The sequence below is a fragment of the Delphinapterus leucas genome, chromosome 1, assembly GCF_059928025.1.
Source record: "Delphinapterus leucas isolate spDelLeu-1000000601 "Yukka" chromosome 1, BTC_Dleu_Yukka2, whole genome shotgun sequence".
In the NCBI taxonomy this organism is placed as follows: Eukaryota; Metazoa; Chordata; class Mammalia; order Artiodactyla; family Monodontidae; genus Delphinapterus; species Delphinapterus leucas.
In genome coordinates this window covers 21,907,866-21,933,236 of record NC_143129.1, presented here as the reverse complement: position 1 = coordinate 21,933,236, position 25,371 = coordinate 21,907,866, and the positions used below count along the sequence as shown (strand labels likewise).

The 25,371-nt window shown below is 38.8% G+C and overlaps 1 protein-coding gene across 8 annotated transcripts in view; it reads left to right on the top strand.

Moving 5' to 3' along the window:
- The window catches only part of GPATCH2 (G-patch domain containing 2), a 187,991-nt gene extending 163,411 nt beyond the window's left edge, over window positions 1-24,580 (top strand). For 3 of the 8 annotated variants that reach the window (XM_022579237.3, XM_089906852.1, XM_022579236.2), the window contains one exon: window positions 748-18,280. In XM_022579237.3, coding sequence (XP_022434945.1) covers window positions 748-968 — 221 coding nt within the window. In that variant the 3' untranslated portion in view covers window positions 969-18,280. The other 5 variants (XR_002645345.3, XR_016392013.1, XR_016392015.1 and 2 more) reach the window with 5 other exon arrangements.
- The last annotated feature ends 791 nt before the right edge of the window (window positions 24,581-25,371 follow it).

The window sequence follows — 25,371 nt, the reverse complement described above, 5'->3', positions numbered from 1 at the left end:
ATGGGAAAGGGGTGCAGGGAGCACGTGGTTTGGTACCAAAGAGACATCTGACTCACAAGCCTTGGAGAGTAGTGAGTGATTTTGTCAAAAACTGCTCATTTCAACCCTCAGACTGTCTAGGAAAACAGAGCCCACATTTCAGAGCAGAAACATGCTGGACCCAGGACTGAGCTGGTATGCCGCAGGCATCCTGCAGACCTTTGGGTCCTTATCCCTGGAGCCCTCAGGACGGAATGGTGGACAAATACTATATCCTTCAAAGTTCTACAACAGACTTCTGGGGAAGCCCCGTTACAGGAGACCGTACTGAATATGTTCTCACTAAAAGGTGGTTTTAAAATACTTTCACCCCTTTTCTTCCTGCACAGTCTCTAATGTTAGTTGCTTGATGATCACTTCTTTAATTGTCAAGGAAGAGTAACCACAAGATATGACCTGGTAGTTGAGTTTTGATGGCTTTGTGTTATGCCTGTTTTACAGATGAGAAGTCAGACGCCCCAAAGAGTTAAGTAACTTAATCAGCTACTAAGTGGTAGAGCTGAAACTAACCAAGGCCCTTTTTTCATTGATCCCTCTACTACAGCAATCTCCTTATCCAAAGGTGAATCAACAACCCTCCCGGGTACCTGGTTGAAAGAAAAACTTAGGAACATGTGGTTTTCTTAGCCTAAGAGGCTCTTCACTTGTGTTCATAAATAACAGTGGTTTGGGGGGTTGTTTTTTTTTTTTGTCATTTTCTAATTTCAGGATTTGTAGGAGAAAACGCCCAGCCAATCCTAGAAAACAACATTGGAAATCGAATGCTCCAGAATATGGGCTGGACACCTGGGTCAGGTCTCGGACGAGATGGCAAGGGGATCGCTGAGCCGATTCAAGCCATGCAGAGGCCAAAAGGATTAGGACTTGGATTTCCTCTACCAAAAAGCATCCCCACAGCCACTGCCTCCAATTCAGGAAAATCCGCCTAAGAAGAAAAGCAAAGAAGAGATGTTTTACCAGTTGCATTTGCGCTATGTATCCCATTGTTCTAAAATTACAACATAGCTTCTATTTTTGAAGCCGAAATCTAACATCAAAGCCTCAAACTTGTCACTCTAGCTTCCTAGCTGCGTACGGTTCTGCCACAATGATAGAAATGGGATTTCATCACAATTCATGGTGCTAAACACCTTTACCTTTTAAAAATGTTCAGCAATTTACATTCTAGGTGTAAAGAACAGCTCAATTTGTCTTATTTATTTTGATCTTGTATGTCAGTAATTTCTAATGCTTTAGCTTGATTCATTCATGTGTGTGCTCCATGCCCTGGCAACTGAGCACGCCCACATGTTTCTAAAATGGGATTAGCCGGAAAGGGTTGTGTTTCACATCAGCCCTGTCTGTTGTAACCGAAAACACCTATCATCACATCAGGGAAGTCCTAAGCACATCTTTGTTTGAAAGGCTGGCCAATTTCATATTCCTTGAATATGGCTTTTTTGTTAGGATTCTCTAACAGGGTGACACCCATTGTCTATCCTTGGACAGTGTAGTATGAAGTTCACAGTTGACAAACAGCAATTAATGTTTCCCTCTGACATGTCGACAAAAATAAACCTCATCGTTGTGATCACCAGAGTGCCCTCAACATGACTTTAATGCAGATTTTATAAATTTTACCTCATTTAGAACATAAAATAATTATGGAAAGGAAAATATTTTTTAAATTCACCACGACTGAACTGTAAATTCCATTAATCTAGACTTCCTTCTACCTCTTTCTTCCCAAAGGTTGATATTTTTTTAAGATCAACTCAACTGTAGTAAACTGATTTTAAATTTTAACCATCAGAGTAAGTTAGAATATCGACTCAATTTATTCGAAGATTTAAGTGGCTCTCCCAAGAATTCAGATTTCTGGCAATGGTCCAACCCATATACAAGGTGAACAAAAAATGAATGGTACTGATTTGCCCTTTCTAACATCTAAGCAGTTACCTTCAAACCAAGCAAAACAAGTCATTTTTACTTTGTGCCTCGTATTGTTATAGCTGAATCATCTGCGTCCTAACGTCAGAGATTCTAAATTGCTCTTAGTTTAGATGTTGACTAGTTATCTTCATTATTAAGGACTTCATTATAATGGCCTTTGTTGGTTGAGTGAAGGCCAAGATAACTCACGTGACTCACCCTTCTAATGTTATTTTTTTAACCCTTTATTTTTCTAGAGTAGTTTTAGGTTCACAGCAAAATTATGGGGAAGGTACAGAGATTTCTCATAAATCCCCTGCTCCCACGCATGCACAGCCTCCCCTGTTACCACCTTCCCTCACCAGAGTGGGACGCTGTTAAAATTGATGAACCTACGCTGACACATCAAAATCACCCGAAGTCCACAGTTAGTATTACAGTTCACTTTTGGTATTGAACACTCTATGGGCTTGGACAAACGTATAATGACATGTCTGCACCATTATGGTCTCATACAGAGTAGTTTTACTGTGATAAAAATTCCTCTGGGCTCCTGTCTAATAGGTTTTTGGAAATTTGTCAATCCCCCAAGAGTTTTTTAAAGGGGGGAGAGGAGGTTTGTGCATGTAATAGACCTGTCCCAGGTGGTCCCCTAAAGAAAATACTGCCAGTTAGGGAGAGGAAGTTCAGCCTGCTATTGGAAAGGCCTCATGGCTTGCCAGATTTCCTTTTAAGGACGCGTTCCTTTTAAGAATTATCTTCTTCCCTAGGAGTATCGTGGTAAAAGGACAAGTTGGTTAGAGGACTATAGACTACCAGGTGAGTTGCTCTTATGCTCTTCTTAGGCTATCAGGTGAGCATTCTTATTGGATAAAGTAACCTTGTTGTATGATTCTTTTCTACAAGTTTGTTACCTGGAAATTCGCCATTTTTCAAAAAAGGTTTTTGTTGACTACTCATTCTATCTATGTAAGGGGTAAAATTGTCTATATTCCAGTTTAAAACTTCTTTATGGTAGTATACAGTGCTCTAGGATCTGTTCAGAAGTTTCTTTTCATTTGTTTGTTTGTTTGTTTAATTCCATTGCCCGAAGATCTTCTAAAATCCTAGAATTTTGAAAAGCCAAATGTGGAGCCACTGATAACACACAATGAGATTATTGTGAGACTGACTGATCCTAAATTCCTAAGGACTTGACCGTTCTTTTTCACTTTACCAAGTTCTAACCCTCACGGTGAAGAAGGACAGACCATATATACCAGCTGGCACGGGGCAACTCCTTAACTAAATATTGCAGCTGTATCAAAACTTTTTCTTGTCCTCCTGGACAGGTACCAACCTTCTGAAGCAAACCTTCTCTAAGATATCACTGAGCTTGGGTGCTCTCTAACTCAGCCCCCCAAAACAATTCATCTTTATATTTTCCCCTGATAGAAGAAAGGTCTCCATCTTGACATCTAGTGCCCTCTCTGTGACTCACAGAGGATTTCAAACATCTCTTATCCTATGGAAGTGTTTAACTATACAGAATATGTGAATCAGTACTCAAAGCAGAGAGGTGGCAACATCCCAAGCATCCCCCCTGCTCTCACACAGACATGTACCAGGAGCACATACATCCCTTCACCTTTCAGTGAAATTTAAGAAAAATCAATGCACACATGAAGTTCTGCTTGGACCTGAACTGAATCGGAGAAATAAACCCAATTGAAAAATGCAATTTGTAATGTAAGTCGAATACCTTTTAAGATATGAAGTTCACTAATTTATGTTTTATAGAGAGTTATAGTTAATTTTTACCGGTTCCTATGCCCATAGAACCCAAAGCATGCAAAGGAATTCATCCTTTAGAATGTATCAATCATATCTCCTTAAAAAGGTGGTTAGATTTTTCCCTTCTTCATAAAGCCAACTCTTCTACAGTATCTAAAGCTTCATATCAAATTAATTGCTTGTACTAAAAATTTTACAGAGTACATTGGTCTCTTCCACTACTATCCAAATTATCCAGTCCCAGCAGTAGCCGAGAGAGGGTGAGTGTGGCTACATTAGCACTTCAACTTTTTGCCTTTATATAGGTGTTATACTTGATATTAATCAGATTGTGTGTTGGGGTCATTTCCTTCCTTCCTTCCTTCCTTCCTTCCTTCCTTCCTTCCTTCCCTCCTTCCTTCCTTCCCTCCCTCCTTCCTCCTTTTTTCCTTCTTTCTCCCCAAATACAATTTTTAAGGCTATGTTCCCCCCTCAAATTTATTTGCTTTTATTTTTTAATTATATGGTACCCCTTTAAAAGAAAATCCATTGCTAACTAAAATTTACCAATTAATTGGTCTCAGCATTTTAAAACATAGATTTTATAACACACACTGTTGCTATCAAACAGAAGTTAAGACAAGTAGGGTTAAAGATATGCCTAATGTATACATATAGGTATGTTTACAGGGCACATATGTGTGCCATATACAGACATGATGGCAAAATAATTGCATTTTATTAATATTCTTATTTTAGCATTGTGAATTGATATTCTTGCAATTAATTGAACTGACAATTGCTTCTCTTCAATATATTTTCATTTTGAGCAGATATTTCATGAAAGAGAAAAATCACTGTTGACATGCCTTTTAAAACCATGTCCTCCTGTACTGTCTTTCTAAAAAAAAAAAAAAGTGACCTAAATTGGTATTGTAAAATTAAGTTGTTTAGCAAAGAATATTTTGGATTCTTTTTTCTTTTAGTAGAAAGGTATATTAATAGTACAACAAAGAATGAAAGAATAAACACAATGTTTGAGAATGTTATTTATAAGCAGTCATTGTCTTTGTGCTTTAAATGTTTCCTTCTAAAAGTAATAAAAAAATAGAGTTGAAAGGACTTTAATTTTTTTTTTAATTACTACCCATTGACAACATCAAACAGTGCAGTTAAATTCATTGTTAATCTTTAAGCCCTGGAAAATGTCAACATTTTCCAAAAAATTTTAGAGAAAAAAAATTGGTAAATATATTTGATTTCATTTATTCACAGCTGGTTGTGACCTGTTCTACTACGTTTCCCTGGCTTTGTTTGTTTCCTCTGAAACTGGGCTAGACTAACCGGCTTAGGGTCTCTTTCCACTCAGAGATTCTGATTCTAAAGTAGCGAGTGCAAATTCTCTGTGACACTTGAAATATCCATCAGGACCATATGTGTTACAGTCCCTCCATTTCCTTCTGGGAAATTGCACCTCTCAGAAACCTGCCTGGATTTTTAAAATATTTTATAATACTCATTAAAACGTTGAGTTCCGTTGGCTGTAGGAAAGCATCTCACTATGTTGATAAAATTTTCTTTTCTCCCAAAAAACTGAGTTGTGAGTTGCTAGAGTATGTGGATTTCTTTTTAATCCAATAGGTATTAAATACTCATTTATTTAACAGGCTTGCAGTAATATATATACTCAACTGACAAGTGGACCATGAAGCCTCCTTCTGTTGGGTTCCTACTAGGCGAAGACTTATTACTTTACACACCTGACATTTTAAGTAGATCCATATTTGTCTCTAGCGAGTCAATGCCATTAACTACCGGAGTATGATCTACTATCGCCACTTTGGGTTTTATCTGTACATTAGAGTCGTCTTCTGTCTTTGAATTGTCAGAGAGTTTAAATCATTCTCAGATTCACCGACCTCATTCCTGTTGCAGTATCAGAATGCCCCGTGTTTACTCTTTAATCTTTCGAGGATGAAGTTAGGTAACAATTGAAGGCAATTTTTGTGTTTCTTTAGTTGTTTTTTTTTCTTAGTTTGAATACTCAAAATAAATTACTAGCATTTTAAATCTGTGTATAATACTTGATGTTTCAGCTCTAAGATGGTAAAGACAAGACTGTATTATGATAGCATCCCAAGCAAAAAGAACAATCAAACCTATTTTCTACCTGTTTTCATCTTCCTATTAAATTTCAAGGAAATGTTTATTTCTTCCTAAAGGCAGCATTCTTTAATAAAAGCAGAAAGGATGAGAAATAATATACAAGCTCATTATGTACTTAAAGTAGTATGTGAGTTCATTATATATTTAATACATATATTTTTATATATATAAGTATGTATATATATATATATACTTATATATACAAATTCTTATATCGCTATTGAAGTGAATTTCTTCAAACGCCAGAATTTTATAGTTTTGATGAGCAAATGAGTTGGGGAGGTGGGCGTGGAATTAAGGTTCCATTAGATACCTGTGTGGCTAATCTAATTCTAAAGTTCTTTGTTGATGGCTATAATTGATTATGGAAACTATAGATAATCCACGTTGCAGGTAGGAGGTACAGAGTTTACAAAACAATTGTTTAAGTGCACGTGAAGCACTTTACAGCGCACATTAAAATTGTGAAATTTCAACTACAAAACCACAATACTTGTAAAACAACGACCATCGTGTCTGTAGGCTCTCAACAGTCAGCAGTGTGGTCCGGAATCTGTAAGGCTTTGGTTCGTGCCCCTCCCGCATCTTTATACACCTCACCTTTAATTGCATCACTCCTGATTTCTTTCCACACATGTTTGTCTACTTCCCCCATTTTAATATCACGGGACAGCCTTCCAAAACGAGGCAACAATCGCGAGCACACAGGAAACCCGCGTGATCTGACTCCTGTCCCGTTGTGTTTCTCCATTATGTCCCTTAACAACTCAGCTAGAAACAAGCAGCAGATTCTTCCCCCCGCCCCGGCTCACTGAGTAATTGTGTGCGCTGTGTGCGCGCCGCAGTGACAGATGTGCAATATAGCAGCTTCTTCAGGAAAAAATTAACAGTTTGTCCAGCATGTCAGCTCGCTCTTTTTAGTGCTTGGGAGGTCTTGGCCCCATTATGGATGATTTAGAAATTGAGGCAAGCAAAAACCAGCTGCCTGCGCTGAAAGCCTTGGTTAGTCGCCCTCATCTGCATTCCAGGACTCACTTACATCTAGAAATTGGTGGAGCCCCTCTGGCCACGCGAAGAGGATGGGCTGACAATGCCTTGATTTGTTGAGAGAGAGAATAAATGGGTTTTTCAGAAGATGAAATATCGCCATTACTGGCCAATTTACAGCATTTTATCTGTTCTTCAAACATGTCACTTTTGTTATTGTTGCATGGTAATTACATAGTGAAACGGAAAGAAAACAAATTCAGGTTACATATTCAGATGGATTGCAAAATCAAATAATCCTGATAAATGCCCATTTATGATACACATGGATGAAAGGTTCGTTTTAATTTTGAATGGCTGGCTCAGCCATAAATAGGATATAGGATTAAATTCCAGAGAATCTGATTATATAAAAGCAAATAGTCTTTCTCTTCACTTTTTTCAGATCCAGGAAATCCAGGTTGATACCGTGAGGCATATTCACAGACAGGATTGTCCTGAGACAATACAAAAAGTAAATTCAGCATTGCATTCTGAAAAGGATGCGTACTGGAGAGTTATCTTGTTCTAGAGATTTGTCAGTCCTGAAGTCTTCTCAGGAAGCAAGTGGGCCTAGGCTGAAAATATTTCCAGTTTGGAGGAAGAGCCTTACAGTTTGAACTTTACTTTAGGTACTAGAAATCCAATGCTTTATTCCTGCATTCCTCTTTCTAAGGCTATTTCTCCCCCCATCCCCAGACCCTTTTATTATAAAGGAATGTTGCCTGTAGAAGTTTAGCTGAGCGCACCGATAATGAAGTTCGTGGAGAGGAAAAGGAACAAGGGGCCGCACCCCAGGGCTGCTACTTAAAATGTCAGGTATACAAAGTAATGGGTCTTCACTTAGTAGAATCTCAGCAGAAGCAGACTTCATGGTCCACTTATCACGTGAGTATATATTACCGTAAATCTGTTAAATAAGTGTTGAATATCTACTGGCTCCTAAGTTTGCTGTGGCAGGGACAGAGAGATAGAAGAAGCACACCAGCACTTAACTGCTTTGGCCTGGGGTGAGACGTGTCACTGTTCAGGATCCACTGGCCAGATTTGGTCACACGGGCCCAACTGGATTTCAGGGAAGCTGCTGGAAGTAGGGAAGCATGTGGATGTTTGCGAGCACTAGTTCTGCCATAGTTATTTATGCTATGGTTATACTATTTTTACATAACCTCAATATGACACGTCCAGACCGTTAAATATCAAAGCAACATCTACCACATTTCATTGAGTCTAAGATGCCATCAAGTTTAAGAGGTACCTTAATTTTATGTATCATTAAGAAAGAAGAAAAAAAGCACTGGCAAACTATGGTCCTCTACCCCTGGCAAGATGCCTCCATCCCAATTTCAGAAATACTAGAATGTGAAAAAAATGATAAAAATATGTTTATAAGTATTAAATGACTTGTGCCAAGAAAAAAACTCTAAGGAATGCCAGGGAAGGGCTGCATGAAGTGGTGGGATTGGGGCTGCTCCTTGAAGAATGACAGGGTTTGACTAGAAACAAGGAGGGTTCATTTTTACCCATAGCTTCTTCTGTTATGTTGACATTATATGACATAAAAGGCTCAGGCATTGGAATTATTCCAAACTAGATTCAGTGCCCAGCCCTAATGCCTTCTGTATTTTTTGAGACTAATCTCACAAGTTTCACCCTTTTTTGCTGAAGTAAGAAATAATAATAGTTACCTCATTGAGTTATGAGGGTTAAATGTAATAATGCACACAATACACCCTAGCAGTGTCTGGCAAATAGTAGGTGCTCTAAATTAGGTACCATTTCTTTTCTAGTTTCTAATAAAGTGATAAATTTTCCTTGTTTGTTCGCTCTTCTGGTTGAGGGGAGAAGGTCAGAAGTGTTATTGTATTTTTACTTTGCTAACAGTTCCCAATAAAGACAAGTGATATTAAACAATCTTCCTAATTTCATAACCATTGATGGGCATACCCTTAAGAATAAACTTCTGCTATGACTCCAAATAATACGTTTTTTAAAAATCCATTCGACTAGAACCTATAAACAATAAAAATACAGAATTTAGCCACCACCTGCACTCAATAATTTCTTACCAGCTGACTGAAAATCTTCCAGGAACCACTGGCCATGCCCATCAAGGCCTTTGGAACCTCCCACGGCTCTAGTATATGCTACTGATCTCACAGAACTGGGAGATACAGAACCCAGTGAGACGGACGTTGGCCCGGGAGTAATACTAATGCTATGACAAATGCCTTAGACCTCTTGCTTGAGATGCTTAATTTAAAATTCTGTCTTTTCACAGAAACTTTTCAAGACTATATTCTGTAACAGTGCCAAACTTCAGAGTGCATAGGAATCACCAGGAAAGGACTTTAAAAAGTTGAGATTCTCAAACTCCACTGTCATAAAGACACCTGAGGGTGAGTACGCAGTTGAGAAAGACTGTCCTAGAAGAACCAGATTAGGTCATCTCCAAACCTTGGCCCGCATCCAAGCCCAGCCTTCTATGGTGGACCCTACTGGCCCATCTGCCCCAGCTGTCTTCTCCTGGTAAATGTTCTCAATATCACCACCCTCCCACCCTCTCCCTAAGACAATTCCCAGGGATTTGGAATTCGAACTAATAGATTTCATTCTGGACTTGGTATAACTGGTCTCTTGAATGGAGAAGCCATTGGTCTGGGCAGCAGAGGAAGTCAGTATGTAAATGAGGTAAAGAATGAGGTAAAGAAAAATGTCTAGGTTTCCCACAGCCCTGGATCCTGGTTTGAGCTTGCTAGATGCTCTCTCCAGAAAAGACCAGAGGACCATTCCTGGGGAGGTGGAGAAAGCAACACTTTTCTATAGGAGAATGTGACATCTCTTTGCATGGAACAAGCCTCTTACGTTATTGGGCAGGGTGCTTACCACGTGGGCCTAAACATCTTATGAGCAAACATACAAATCAGAGGGCGAATCATTCACATTACACAAAGCTTTTTCATGTTGTAAAAGAGCACAGGGTCCCTTTAGGTAGCGTTTTCTCAAGTGCTTATTTACAGATCATTAAATACTTAACAGCGGGAAAAAGTAAAAGCTGAAGTGCTTAAGCCAGTGTTTATTAAATAGCCATCACAGATTCAGATAAAGCAAATCTAAAATCATAATGACAGTTAATTGTCCAGTTTTTAGATTTTTGTATTAGGAGACAGGAGCTAAAATAACAGCCTGTCCAGGTTAATACAGGACCCCTGTGCATTCGACCATGGTTGTAATTCTTTTCTGTGGGCTTATCTCCAGTCCCATAAGACACTCCTTTATCTTATAATAAACATTCTCTTTTTGTACAAGTTAAGCTTTCTGTTATTTCCAAATAGTACTAATTTTCTGCAGGATGTTGGCTAAAATGTAAATGTATTATAAAACACTGAAGAGTACTACCATAACTTGACCAACTGAATTTTCTCTGATTGTGCAATTATCTAAAAATGTATAGTTTTAGAGGAACTATTATACCTTATAATGCTTTAATAAAGTTCCTTCTTGTGGCAGTGGAGTATTCTAAATGACTTGACCTCATTTTTCTTTTTGAGCCCAACTCTACCAAATTCTAACCCAGTAATTCCTAGCAATAAAGGAGGCCCATTACTTCAAGGGACTCTCATAAGACTGGAGAAGAATTCTGAATATTACTTTACTTTTCAAATATGTTAATGAATATATAACATATGATATTTCTCTTCGAGCTCTTTTACAATTTCTATGTGTCACAGAGTAGAGGAGAGCATGGCAAATCCATGAATTATGATGTCACTTCCTTCAGTCTTTGTATCCCATCTTACAGCTGCTTGCTTATCACACTCTCAGGCTACCGAGTTCTGCTGTTGGTTCTTGGGAGGACATGGCTGTCACTGCTAAGATGGTTCCCTTGGAATCAGCAGCTGTCCTGTTCTAGGCTATCAGACCGGAGTTCCAGACCCTCCTCTATAGGAAGGAAGCAACTAAAAAAAAAAAAAAAACAAAAAAACAGGAAAAAGGCAGAGAACAGAGAGCAACACTTTAGTCCTGGTGGTTTGCTTGCCTTTTATATCTGGGACACAGAAGCAGGGCATACAGCAGAAGCAGCGCTGGACCAGGAGTTAGAAGACTTGGATTCAGATTTGGTCCATCCATTACTGGTTCAAGACACTCACCTAACTGCTCTGGATTTTGTATCCAGATTTATAAAAAGAAGTGGTTATTCGGGAAAAGGAGTTGATGTTTCCGAGTGCCTACTCTGTGCTGGGGATTTCTCACGAAGTTTTCCTGAGAACTTCACAGAAAGGTATCAATACCTCCGTTGGCCCTTCTCAGTTAAAAAGATTAGATGACAATCAACTTCGAGAATGCATACTAATGGGGGAAAAAATCACCCCTAAACCAGCAGCAAGTCCAAATTAGCTAATACTTAAGGACATGCAATGTTATTGCTTATAGGCAAATTACAATTTAAGTTAACATTGAATAAAATTTTACCTAAAAGAATTAATATTCAAACCAGCATTTACATGCAAACAGTGTGTGTATTGTATCAAGTTTTGAAATCTTTTATTTTCCTTAAGTACTTTATTTTCCCTTTAACTTCTTTCTGCTGTTAATTTACTTGATAAAAGTATCATAATAATGCACAGGCATACTTGCCCACCCTAAGTCTCAATAACCACAAAGTCAAATTCTGCATGGTCCATATAAGTAACATTTCACAACATCTCCTGGTACGTGTCTTATGACATGTCAGGCTCCTAATCATAGATACAGGATAACACTAACTTGACCACATGACCCTGGACAACAGATGATGCATGATTTCCCAGAACAATGAAAAAGAAAGGGATTTTTTTTCTTTTAAAGAACTGGGGTTCAGTGTAGTGACCTTAACTCCATATACAGTTTGAAGAATTGGAACAGGTTCAGAAAAATTCGAGACAAATGATTAAAGGCTGAAGGGACTGACTTTAAGAAAAATATAGACAAGGAATAATGGAGAGTTTGCTAAATAATGACCACAGAGGGGGGGTCTAATCATCTCAAAAATATTCTAAAGACACAAACATCCAGAAGAAATAGAATGATTTCAAGAATTACCCTGTAGTTCTAGAATGGGAAAAGTATGGTTTGGTTGGTTTTGAATTTTTTTAAAAAGGAAAATGGTACTTGAGTAAAAGGAAACAGAAAGGCATCTGTTTTAATGGAAAACAGTAAGCTAATCAAAGGAAGAACTCTTAGGAAATCTCAGTCTGAGTTAATTGAAGCCCTTTGTGAATCTGTCAAAGACTATAACTCAGTCTAGCTTGTGGGTGATGGGCAGTAATATTCTAACACACCTGAGAATCTAATTGCTCTCCACTTTCAAACCACGTTGACAGTAGGTGGGACCAGGACAGGGTTTTGGTGCATCTTCACACTGGACACTGGCCTTGTGTCCGCTCTTTCGTTGATGAATGGCACAGGGTTGGGCTGTGACCATTTCTGGGTCTATTCTTTTTGTTTTGGGGTTTTGTTTTTGTTTTTGTTTTTGTTTTGCGGTATGCGGGCCTCTCACTGTTGTGGCCTCTCCCGTTGCGGAGCACAGGCTCCGGACGCACAGGCTCAGCGGCCATGGCTCACGGGCCCAGCCGCTCCACGGCATGTGGGATCTTCCCAGACCGGGGCACGAACCCGTATCCCCTGCATCGGCAGGCGGACTCTCAACCAGTGCGCCACCAGGGAAGCTCTCTGGGTCTATTCTTTAATCTGACTTTTGCAGCTGTGAAAATAACCAGAGTACCTCACAGGTCATTAGGCTAGGTAAACTACTCGTTACAGAGCGAAATGAGACCAATGACAGTCATATTCTGCCAAGGCAGACTGTGTCTACTTCCTACTATCTAATTATACGCCACTTGCTAAGTATTTATGGAGCATCTACCATACGCTTATCACTGAGCTGGGTACTGTGAAGATTCATAAGAATTTCATAGTGTACTCACCAGCCCCAAGGGACTTGTAATCTTTTTGGAGAAATCCAACAAATATTCAGAAATTAAATATTTCATAATAAGACTGGCACAGGCACTGGACAATGAGAGTAGATACCCCTCTGATCTGAATAGATGCCAGCTATAAATATCGTTATAGCGTAATAGTGCATGTTGGTAAATACCAGCCCTACTTACATATGTTTGTTTTTTTTTAAGTTGGAGGGAAAAAACCCACTATGTCTAAAACGCTGTATTGGGATGTGGAGAAAAGGAAACCCTCCTACACTGTTGGTGGGAACGTAAATTGGTGCAGCCACTATGGAGAACAGTATGGAGGTTCCTTCAAAAACTAAAAATAGAATTACCATACGACCCAGCAATCCCACTCCTGGACATATATCAGAGAAAACTCTAATTTGAAAAGACACATGCACCCCAATGTTCACAGCAGCACTATTTACAATAGCCAAGACATGGAAGCAACCTAAATATCCATCGACAGACGAATGGATAAAGAAGATGTTATATATATATGTATATATATGTATATATATAATATAGAGAGAGAGACACACAATGGAATATTACTCAGTCATAATAAAGAATGAAATGCCATTTGCAGCAACACAGATGCAACTAGAGATTATCATACTAAGTGAAGTAAGTCAGACAAAGACAAATATATGATACCACTTATATGTGGTACCTAAAAAAAAAGGTACAAATGAACTTATTTACAAAACAGAAATAGACTCACAGACATAGAGAACAAAATTATGGTTACAAAAGGGGAAAGGAGAGGAGGGATAAATTGGGAATTTGGGATTAACAGATACACACTACTGTATATAAAATGTAAACAACAAGGACCTACTGTATAGCACAGGGAACTATACTCAATATCTTATAAAAACCTATAAGGGAAAAGAATAGATGTGTGTGTGTGTGTGTGTGTGTGTGTGTGTGTGTAAAACTGAATCACTTTGCTGTACACCAGAATCATTGTAAATCAACTATACTTCAAATGAAAAACAAATTATATTGAATACAATCAAATGCCAATGTATATAATGGAACATAAATGCTGTATGTGCTGCCTTTCCCTGTCCATGGCAGACATCATCAATCCATAACTGTGCTCTTTCATGATGAAACCAGGTGCAGAGTCCTTGGCAGTGAAAGGCCATGAAAGTTAACTCTTGTACTGAAATCCATTTACAATTCCTTATAGACACCATATGTGTTGGTCACAGAAGGGGGATAATATCAAGATACCCAATTACACAGATCTCTCCAATGATACTTTCTTGATTCTTTTCAGGAATCTCTTCTTGCTTATCTCTCTCTTTTTTTTTAATTTATTTATTTCAAGTATTTTATTTTTGGCTGCATTGGGTGTTTGTTGTGGTGCGCGGGCTTCTCATTGCGGTGGCTTCTCTTGTTGCGGAGCACAGGCTCTAGGTGTGCGGGCTGCAGTAGTTGTGGCATGTTGTGGCTCGCGGGCTCTAGAGCGCAGGCTCAGTAGTTGTGGCACATGGGCTCAGTAGTTGTGGCTCACGGGGTCTAGAGTGCAGGCTCAGTAGTTGTGGCGCACGGGCTTAGTTGCTCCACGGCATGTGGGATCTTCCCGGATCAGGGCTCGAACCCGTGTCCCCTGCATTGGCAGGCAGATTCTTAACCACTGCACCGCCAGGCAAGCCCTCTTCTTGCTTATCTCTTAATCAAATGAATCTTCCTTCTTTCAAATGTTCACATACCAGTTTTTCCCACTCCCATTCCTTTGCTTATGGCCTTCCTTTTGTCTGGCTAAAAAGATTCCCCAGTAATCTGTGTCCATTTAGAATCAGGTTAAATTTCATCTCCTTCCATCAGTCTTACCCTTATGACATTTTTAGGCACCTTTTCTAAGCACTCGATACCTATCCTGGCAGGGGATATTTTTAACTAATATTTTAAACTTTCTTTACGTAGGAATCACTTTTTAATCATTCTCCCATCGTTTTCTCTATATCTGTCTTAGCTCCCTATTTTTATTTGAAGCTCCTCAGTACAAAGCTATATATCCACCACTAGTTACACCACATACAATGATAACTGATCCATATTTGAAATTTGACTGAGTAAATAAATGAATAAATGAAAAAAAGAAAGTCTACAGGCCCAAAGGCTATATGCAAAAGTTAGGGATGTTTAAAATTGCTTCAAATTTTTGAGAATGCCAAAATCAGAATAGCTGTTTGCCCAGTTTTACTTAAAGGAAAATACCTTTTCAAGCAAATGCAGGAGAAATGACTGTCCATATTTCACACAGGACTGCCTCCGGCCAATTTTCTTAACCACGAGGTTAAGAAATCTGTACGGAAAATGTCTGCCAGAGGTGACAAGAAAGCATTAACTTACATTCCCTCCAGTGAGTGTAATCTCTCAGGCCAGCTGGTATTTTACAAACGTTTCCCTGGTGTCAAGCCTGCTGGTAACTGTGTTATTCTGATTTAGAAAGAGAGGATTGACTCAGAGGTGTCTATGAAATCATTCTGCAGGATGGTCAATCCCAAGTTTAACACCGGAATAAGAGGTGAACCGTTAGCTCCGCTGCCGTTCGGACCTGTGCTTAACTAGATCTTCGGGCTGTCGGTGTGGCCTCTGGAAGAGGGTACCCGGCAGCAGACTCGCTGTCTGCTTGATGCCCGGGGAGGATGCCCCGATCAGGGGCCCTGTGTGAATCAACGGTCCTTAAGTCCACAAAGTGGTGTTTGAAATCTGAATAAGAGCTCAGCTCTCATCTCCAAAACTGTGGCTCGATGAGCAGAAATTATGAAGAGATCCTGTTTTCCACTTTGTTTTATTGGCAAGCATCCTTAGTGAAACTGGCTGTTTCCATAATAAGCTGTCATCAGGTACAGTTGTTTTGGAATACGGTCTCCACGTTTGATTGCGGGGTCTGCCGGCTTCAGGCAGTAGGAATGCAATGCTTAAGCTTCTTCACTTATTGCCTGCTGGTGGACAAATACAGGATTTGGTAATTTCACCTAAAGCCTTAGTCTCTCCCGCTGTGTACACCCGCTCTGGGAGGTACTGAGTATCCAACTTTCCCCAGGCTCTGAGACAATAAGAAGAGGCCCATAAAGCTGAAAGCAGAGCCAAGGTGAGGGCCTGCCTCATGCATAATCAACCCACAAAATACAGTCTGATGGACCCCTTGCTACAGTTGAACTCTGGACTCCCCACCACCGAAATAAAAATAAATGAAAACAGCCAAATCCTCATCAATGCTGAAAAGAAGCAGCTGGTAGCCAGAAGACCACTTTAATAATAGGAATAAAAATAAAACAAAGCTGAGTACAAAAAGGCTTATATCGCTTTGGGAAAAAAAAAAAAAAGAATTAACGTAAGAAAGAGGATCAAAGCCACTTCCGTATCACTCTTCCCTGTAGCAGAGGAAGGCAGGAGAAAGGAGGAAATTTCAGAATCAGAAACGCTTCTGACACTCCCCAGATATTAGCGCATAATGTATTTTAAAAGTCCCTCTGTTAACATACTCTGCTGGGATAGGTATCGAGTTATTCCAATTTCCTCTGGCAGTAGAAGAATCTCTATCTAACAAAAATGTTGACGGAACAGAGTTCTTTTTATGGGGGCATCCGTACTGACCCCACTTAGCAGCTGAATCCTCAGTGAATTTTGTTACCAAAAAAGCTTTGCTTTGCTATTAACTGCATTCCCAGGTCCTTTATAATTTAGCAACCTGTCTATTTAGTGAGGCTAGGGTCACTTTATGCAATTTTGATTAACTATGACAGGATTTGAACACATGCGTGATGTAAACAATGATTGATAAAATTTGGTATGCTTATAACTCTGTGTGTGCAACATTTGGGAACATATGCATCAGTGTAAAACCTGCCAGTGTTTGGAAATTTTCATAGAAGTCAGATAACTTTGTTTTCTTTCTGCCCTCACATGACGTTCAACCTTATAAGAAAAGATAAGAGCAAGATTTTGAGATGCAGCATGATATACTAGGGAAATCAGCCATTCATGGCCAGAGTCCTGGCCTCAGCACACACTGGGTTGTCTTGGGAAGCCTGAATCTTTTGAAGCTTCGATTTTCTTTTTTCTGGTCCCACTTTCCCAGTGGATTGTAAGGAAGATCAAATGAAATAACATCACCTAAAAACATAATGCTATGTAACTCTACAGAAGAGTTTATGCCAAGTACCCCAAAATTTTATATAAAGCTATAGATGTTCAAAAATTAAAGATGCATGCTTACCAAGGTGTTGAAAGCAGGTTAGTATTTCTGCTGAACCTGAAAGAAAATTAAGCCTTCCATACACAGAGATGGAAATAGATAGTGTAGGTGGAGGGAACAGAGGGTAAATAGAGATGGGAAACTGTGTGTATGACTTGTTCAAAATCCAGAAAGTGGTCTCACTTGTAGAGAGCATGGGATATACAGTATAAAGAAAATTGTTGTTTTGGGTGTCTATATTTTAAATGGCAAAATTTCCTATCCTTTCATTTCAACTGTTAGTTACAGCAATAGCAACAACTCATATACCACATGGCACATCTAAATGGGTAAATATTTACAGCTCTATCTGTATTTTGGCTTTTTTACACAATAGTCCCCTCTGTAAATTGTGTTAACACCGACCATAAAAAATTCAAAATAGTTCCCCAATTTCCTTTCCTGTTCTTTGCTATAATGGCTGATTTTTTTTATGTTAATGTTTCTATTGTTTTAATATTCTTGCTTTTCTCATTCATGTTCTAAGAGGTTATTGTTGGTGCCAACTCATTTGATTTATCATTTAGAGAAAGCACTTGTTCAAAAAGTCAGCACTAAAAAAAAAAAAAAAAATTCAGCACTATGGATATTAAATGATGATCGCCTGCAATGAATTCCTTCTCAACGTCTGCAAAAACAGTCTCGCCTTTTCTTCTTCCACTTAACTCTAAATGAGAGATCTTAAATGTACATAAACAGGCTGCATATCGGCTTCTTAAAATCGAGGATGTTAAAGATAAAGTTTCTAGTGCTTATTTTTCTGGTTAATGTAAAATACGCACATGTGTACCAAGATAACATTGAAGTATTCACTATGATACGTATAATCTTTCCCTGAAATGCTAGCTAATACTGTACAATTAAAATGTTTCTCTTCCTTTTCATATTATTTTTATTTTTATAGTTATTGAGAGCTTTATAGTTTATCCACTGCTGTTAATTTCAGAGAATATTTATTTCTTCTTGAACACTGAATCATGAAAATACAAGCAGGAAAGAGTGAAGTTGCTAATTTTTTTTAACTTTTTATCTTATATAGGACCATAGTTGATTAACAATGTTGTGATAGTTTCAGGTGTACAGCAAAGTGATTCAGTTGCACATGTATATGTATCTATTTTTTTCCAATTCTTTTCACATTTAGGTTGTTACATAATATCAAGCAGAGTTCCGGGACTTCCCTGGTGGTACAGTGGTTAAGAAGCTGCCTGCCAATGCAGGGGACAAAGGTTCAAACCCTGGTCCAGGAAGATCCCACATGCCACGGAGCAACTAAGCCTGTGCACCACAACAACAGAGCCCGAATACCACAACTACTGAAGCCCACGCACCTAGAACCTATGCTCCACAACAGGAGAAGCCACCACAATGAGAAGCCCGTGCACCACAAGGAAGAGTAGCCCCAGCTCACTGCAACTAGAGGAAGCCTGTGCTCAGCAACGACGACCCAACACAGCCAATAATAAATAGATAAATTTATTTTTAAAAATATGTATATATACTGAGCAGAGTTCCCTGTGCTATACAGTAGGTCTTGTGGGTTATCCATTTTAAATACAGCAGTGTGTATATGTCAGTCCCAAACTCCATAACTATCACTTCCCTCCTGGTAACAATAAGTTCTTTCTCTAAGTCTGTGAGTGTGTTTCTGTTTTGTAGATAAGTTCATTTGTGAAGTTGTTATTTTAAAATAAACTTTTAAGTTTGTTAAGCCCTCCTCCAAGTGGAAATGATTACATTAGATATACTCTGTGAGGGGGAGACCTTCAAGATGGTGGAGGAGTAAGATGTGGAGATCACCTTCCTCCCCACAAATACATCAGAAATACTTCTAAATGTGGAACAACTCCTACAGGACATCTACTGAACGTTGGCAGAAGACCTCAGACCTCCCCAAAGGCAAGAAACTCCCCACGTACCTGGCCGTGTGGCTGACAAGGTCTTGGTGCTCTGGCCGGTTTTCAAGCCTGAGCCTCTGAGGTGGGAGAGCCGAGTTCAGGACATTGCTCCACCAGAGACATCCCAGCTCCACGTAATAGCAAACGGCGAAAGCTCTCCCAGAGATCTCCATCTCAATGCTAAGACCCAGCTCCACTCAACGACCAGCAAGCTACAGTGCTGGATGCCCTATGCCAAACAACTAGCAAGACAGGAACACAATCCCACCCATTAGCAGAGAGGCTGCCTAAAATCATATAAGGTCACAGACACCCCAAAACACACCACCAGACGTGAACCTGCCCACTAGAGAGACAAGATCCAGCCTCATCCACCAGACACAGGCACCAGTCCCCTCCACCAGAGAACCTACACAAACCACTGAACCAACCTTAGCCACTGGGAGCAGACACTAAAAACAACGGGAACTACAAACCCGCAGCCTGCGAAAAGGAGACCCCAAACACAGTAAGTTAAACAAAATGAGAAGACAGAGAAACACACAGCAGATGAAGGAGCAAGGTAAAAAACCCACCAAACCAAACAAATGGAGAGGAAATAGGCAGTCTGCCTGAAAAAGAATTCAGAGTAATGATAGTAAAGATGATCCACAATCTTGGAAATAGAATGAAGAAAATACAAGAAACGTTTAACAAGGACCTAGAACAACTAAAGAGCAAACAAACAACGATGAACAACACAATAAATGAAATTTAAAATTCTCCTGAAGGAATCAATAGCAGAATAACTGAGGCAGAAGAACAGATAAGTGACGTGGAAGATAAAATAGTGGAAATAGCTACCACAGAGCAGAATAAAGAAAAAATTATGAAAAGAATTGAGGACAGTCTTACAGAACTCTGGGACAAGATTAAATGCAGCAACATTTGAATTATAGGGGTCCCAGAAGAAGAAGAGAAAAAGAAAGGGACTGAGAAAATATTTGAAGAGATTATAGTTGAAAACTCCCCTAATATGGGAAAGGAAATATTCAATCAAGTCCAGGAAGTGCAGAGAGTCCCATACAGGATAAATCCAAGGAGAAACATGCCAAGACACATATTAATCAAACTATCAAAAATTAAATACAAAGAAAAAATGTTAAAAGCGTCAAGAGAAAAAAAACAAATAACACACAAGGGAATCCCCATAAGGTTAACAGCTGATCTTTCAGCAGAAACTCTGCAAGCCAGAAGGGAGTGGCAGGACATATTTAAGGTGATGAAATGGAAAAACCTACAATCAAGATTACTCTAACTAGCAAGGATCACATTCAGATTCGACAGAGAAATTAAAACCTTTACAGACAAGCAAAAGCTAACAGAATTCAGCACCACCAAACCAGCTCTACAACAAATGCTAAAGGAACTTCTCTGAGTGGGAAACACAAGAGAAGAAAAGGACCTACAAAACCAAATCCTTAACAATTAAGAAAATGGTAATAGGACATACATATAGATAATTACCTTAAACATGAATGGATTGAATGCTCCAACCTAAACACATAGACTGGCCGAAAGGATACAAACAAACACAAGACCCGTATATATGCTGTCTACCAGAGACCCACTTCAGACGTAGGGACACATACAGACTGAAAGTGAGGGGATGGAAAAAGATATTCCATGCAAATGGAAATCAAAAGAAAGCTGGAGTAGCAATTCTCATATCAGACCAAATAGACTTTAAAATAAAGGTTATTACAAGAGACAAAGAAGGACACTACATAATGATCAAGGGATCAATCCAAGAAGAAGATATAACAATTGTAAATATTTATGCACCCAACAGAGGAGCACCTCAATACATAAGGCAAATGCTAACAGCCATACAAGGGGAAATCAACAGTAATAACCATGGTAGGGGAATTTAACACCCCACTTTCACCAGTGGACAGATCATCCAAAATGAGAATAAATAAGGAAACACAAGCTTTAAATGATACATTAAACAAGATGGATTTAATTGATATTTACAGGACATTCCATCCAAAAACAACAGAATACACTTTCTTCTCAAGTGCTCATGGAACATTCTCCTGGATAGACATATCGTGGGTCACAAATCAAGCCTTGGTAAATTTAAGAAAATTGAAATTGTATCAAGCATCTTCTCTGACCACAACGTTATGAGACTATATATCAATTACAGGAAAAAAATCTATAAAAAATACAAACACATGGAGGCTAAACAATACACTACTAAATAACCAAGAGATCACTGAAGAAATCAGAGGAAATCAAAATATTTCTAGAAACAAATGACAATGAAAACACGACGAACCAGGGCTTCCCTGGTGGCGCAGTGGTTGAGAGTCGGCCTGCCGATGCAGGGGACACGGGTTCGTGCCCCGGTCCAGGAAGATCCCACATGCCGCGGAGCGGCTGGGCCCGTGAGCCATGGCCGCTGGGCCTGCACGTCCGGAGCCTGTGCTCAGCAACGGGAGAGGCCACAACAGTGAGAGGCCTGCATACCGCAAACAAACAAACAAACAAACAAAAAACACGACGACCCAAAACCTACAGCAAAAGCAGTTCTAAGAGGGAACTTTATAGCAATACAAATCTACCTCAAGGAACAAGAAACATCTCAAATAAACAGCTAACCTTACACCGAAAGCAATTAGAGAAAGAACAAAAACAGCCCAAAGTTAACGGAAGGAAAGAAATCATAAAGATCAGAGCAGAAATAAATGAAAAAGAAATGAAGAAAACAATAGCAAATATCAATAAAACTAAAAGCTAGTTCTTTGAGAAGATAAACAAAATTGATAAACCATTAGCCAGACTCATCAAGAAAAAAAGGAGAAGACTCAAACCAATAGAATTAGAAAGGTAAAAGGAGAAGTGACAACTGACACTGCAGAAATACAAAGGATCATGAGAGATTACTACAAGCAGTTATATGCCAATAAAATGGACAACCTGGAAGAAATGGGCAAATTCTTAGAAAAGCACAACCTTCCGAGACTGAACCAGGAAGAAACAGAAAATATAAACAGACCAGTCACAAGCACTGAAATTGAGACTGTGATTAAAAATCTTCCAACAAACAAAAACCCAGGACCATATGGCTTCACAGGTGAATACTATCATACATTTACAGAAGAGCTAACACCTATCCTTCTCAAACTCTTCCAAAATATAGCAGAGGAAGGAACACTCCAAAACTCATTCTATGAGGCCACCATCACCCTGATACCAAAACCAGACAAAGATGTCACAAAAAAAAACTACAGGCCAATATCACTGATGAACATAGATGCAAAAATCCTCAACAAAATACTAGCAAACAGAATCCAACAGCACTTTAAAAGGATCATACACCATGATCAAGTGGGGTTTATCCCAGGAATACAAGGATTCTTCAATATATTCAAATCAATCAATGTGATAAACCATATTAAGAAATTGAAGGAGAAGAACCTATGATCATCTCAATAGATGCAGAAAAAGCTTTCGACAAAACTCAATACCCATTTATGATAAAAACCCTCCAGAAAGTAGGCATAGAGGGAACTTTCCTCAACATAATAAAGGCCATATATGACAAACCCAGAGCCAACATCATTCTCAATGGTGAAAAACTGAAACTGCTTCCTCTAAGATCAGGAACAACACAAGGTTGTCCACTCTCACCACTATTATTCAACATAGTTTTCGAAGTTTTAGTCACAGCAATCAGAGAAGAAAAATAAATAAAAGGAATCCAAATCCGAAAAGAAGTAAAGCTGTGACTGTTTGCAGATGACATGATACTATACGTAGAGAATCCTAAAGATGCTACCAGAAAACTACTAGAGCTAATCAATGAATTTGGTAAAGTAGCAGGATACAAAATTGATGCACAGAAAACTCTTGCATTCCTATACACTAAGGATGAAAAATCTGAAAGAGAAATTAAGGAAACTCTCTCATTTACCATTGCAACAAAAAGAATAAAATACCTAGGAATAAACCTCCCTAAGGAGACAAAAGACCTGTATGCAGAAAACTATAAGACACTGAGGAAAGAAATTAAAGATGATACAAACAGATGGAGAGATATACCATGTTCTTGGATTGGAAGAGTCAACATTGTGAAAATGACTCTACTACCCAAAGTAATCTACAGATTCCATGCAATCCCTATCAAACTACCACTGGCATTTTTCACAGAACTAGAACAAAAAAATTCACAATTTGTATGGAAACACAAAAGACCCCGAATAGCCAAAGCAATCTTGAGAATGAAAACCGGAGCTGGAGGAATCAGGCTCCCTGACTTCAGACTATACTACAAAGCTACAGTAATCAAGACAGTATGGTACTGGCAGGAAAACAGAAAGATCAATGGAACAGGATAGAAAGCCCAGAGATAAACCCACGCACATATGGTCACCTTATCTTTGATAAAGGAGGCAGGAATGTACAGTGGAGAAAGGACAGCCTCTTCAATAAGTGGTGCTGGGAAAACCGGACAGCTACATGTAAAAGAATGAAGTTAGAACACTCCCTAACACCATACACAAAAAAAACTCCAAATGGTTTAGAGACCTAAGTGTAAGACCGGACACTATAAAACCCTTAGAGGAAAACGTAGGAAGAACACTCTTTGACATAAATCACAGCAAGATCTTTTTTGATCCACCTCCTAGAGTAATGGAAATAAAAACAAAAATAAACAAATGGGAACTAATGAAACTTAAATGCTTTTGCAAAGCAAAGGAAACTACATACAAGACGAAAAGACAGCCCTCAGAATGGGAGAAAATATTTGCAAATGAATCAATGGACAAAGGATTAATTTCCAAAATATATAAACAGCTCATGCAGCTCAATATTAAAAAAACAAACAACCCAATCCAAAAATGGGCAGAAGACCTAAATAGACATTTCTCCAAAGAAGACATACAGATTGCCAACAAACACATGAAAGAATGCTTAACATCACTAATCATTAGAGAAATGCACATCAAAACTACAACAAGATATCACCTCACACAAGTCAGAATGGCCATCATCAAAAAATCTACAAACAAAAAATGCTAGAGAGGGTGTAGAGAAAAGGGAACCCTCTTTCACTGTTGGTGGGAATGTAAATTGATACAGCCACTATGGAGAACAGTATGGAGGTTCCTTTTAAAAACTAAAAATAGAACTACCATACGACCCAGCAATCCCACTACTGGGCATATACCCTGAGAAAACCATAATTCAAAACGAGTCATGTACCACAATATTCATTGCAGCTCTATTTACAATAACCAGGACATGAAAACACCCTAAGTGTCCACTGACAGATGAATGGATAAAGAAGATGTGGTACATATATACAATGGAATATTACTCAGCCATAAAAAGAAATGAAATTGATTTATTTGCAGTAAGGTGGATGGAGTTAGAGTCTGTCATACAGAGTGAAGTCAGAAAGAGAAAAAAAAAACGCATGCTTACACATATATATGGAATCTAAAATATATATATATATATATATATATATATATATATATATATATATGTTTCTGAAGAACCTAGGGGCAGGACAGGAATAAAGACACAGACGTAGAGAATGGACTTGAGGACATGGGGAGTGGCAAGGGTAAGCTGGGATGAAGTGACAGAGTGGTATGGACACATATACACTACCAAATGTAAAATAGATAGCTAGTGGGAAGCAGCTGCATAGCACAGGGAGGTCAGCTCTGTGCTTTGTGACCACCTAGAGGGGTGGGATAGAGAGGGTGAGTGGGAGATGCAAATGGCAGGAGATATGGGGATATATGTATATGTATAGCTGCTTCACTTTTTTTATAAAGCAGAAACTAACACACCATTGCAAAGCAATTATACTCCAATAAAGATGCTAAAAATTAAAAAATACTATGTGATGGGAATTTCCTGGCAGTCCAGTGATTAAGACTCAGTGCCTTCACTGCACATGCACCCAGGTTAGATCCCTGGTTGGGGAACGAAGATCCCACAAGCTGAGCAGTGCGTCCAAAAGAAAAAAAAGAAAGAAATGCTATATGACAATTCCAACTGTATTTTTAATGTGCATATTGCAGGGTTAATTCCTACCAGCTGGCTGGGATTTCGTAACACTGAAGTTTTGACAAATAGGATAATCCTAAATTAAAATGACATCTCAAAAGAAAATGTGGCATAAACAAAAAATAATTATTTTATTTTGTCTTTAGAAATGACATTATTATAGACAGCAAACAATTCAAAATGTTAATTTCATTGTTTGGGGCCACCTTATGATAATATCTGTTATTTTATTGGATGCCAACAAAACATTGATTCATCC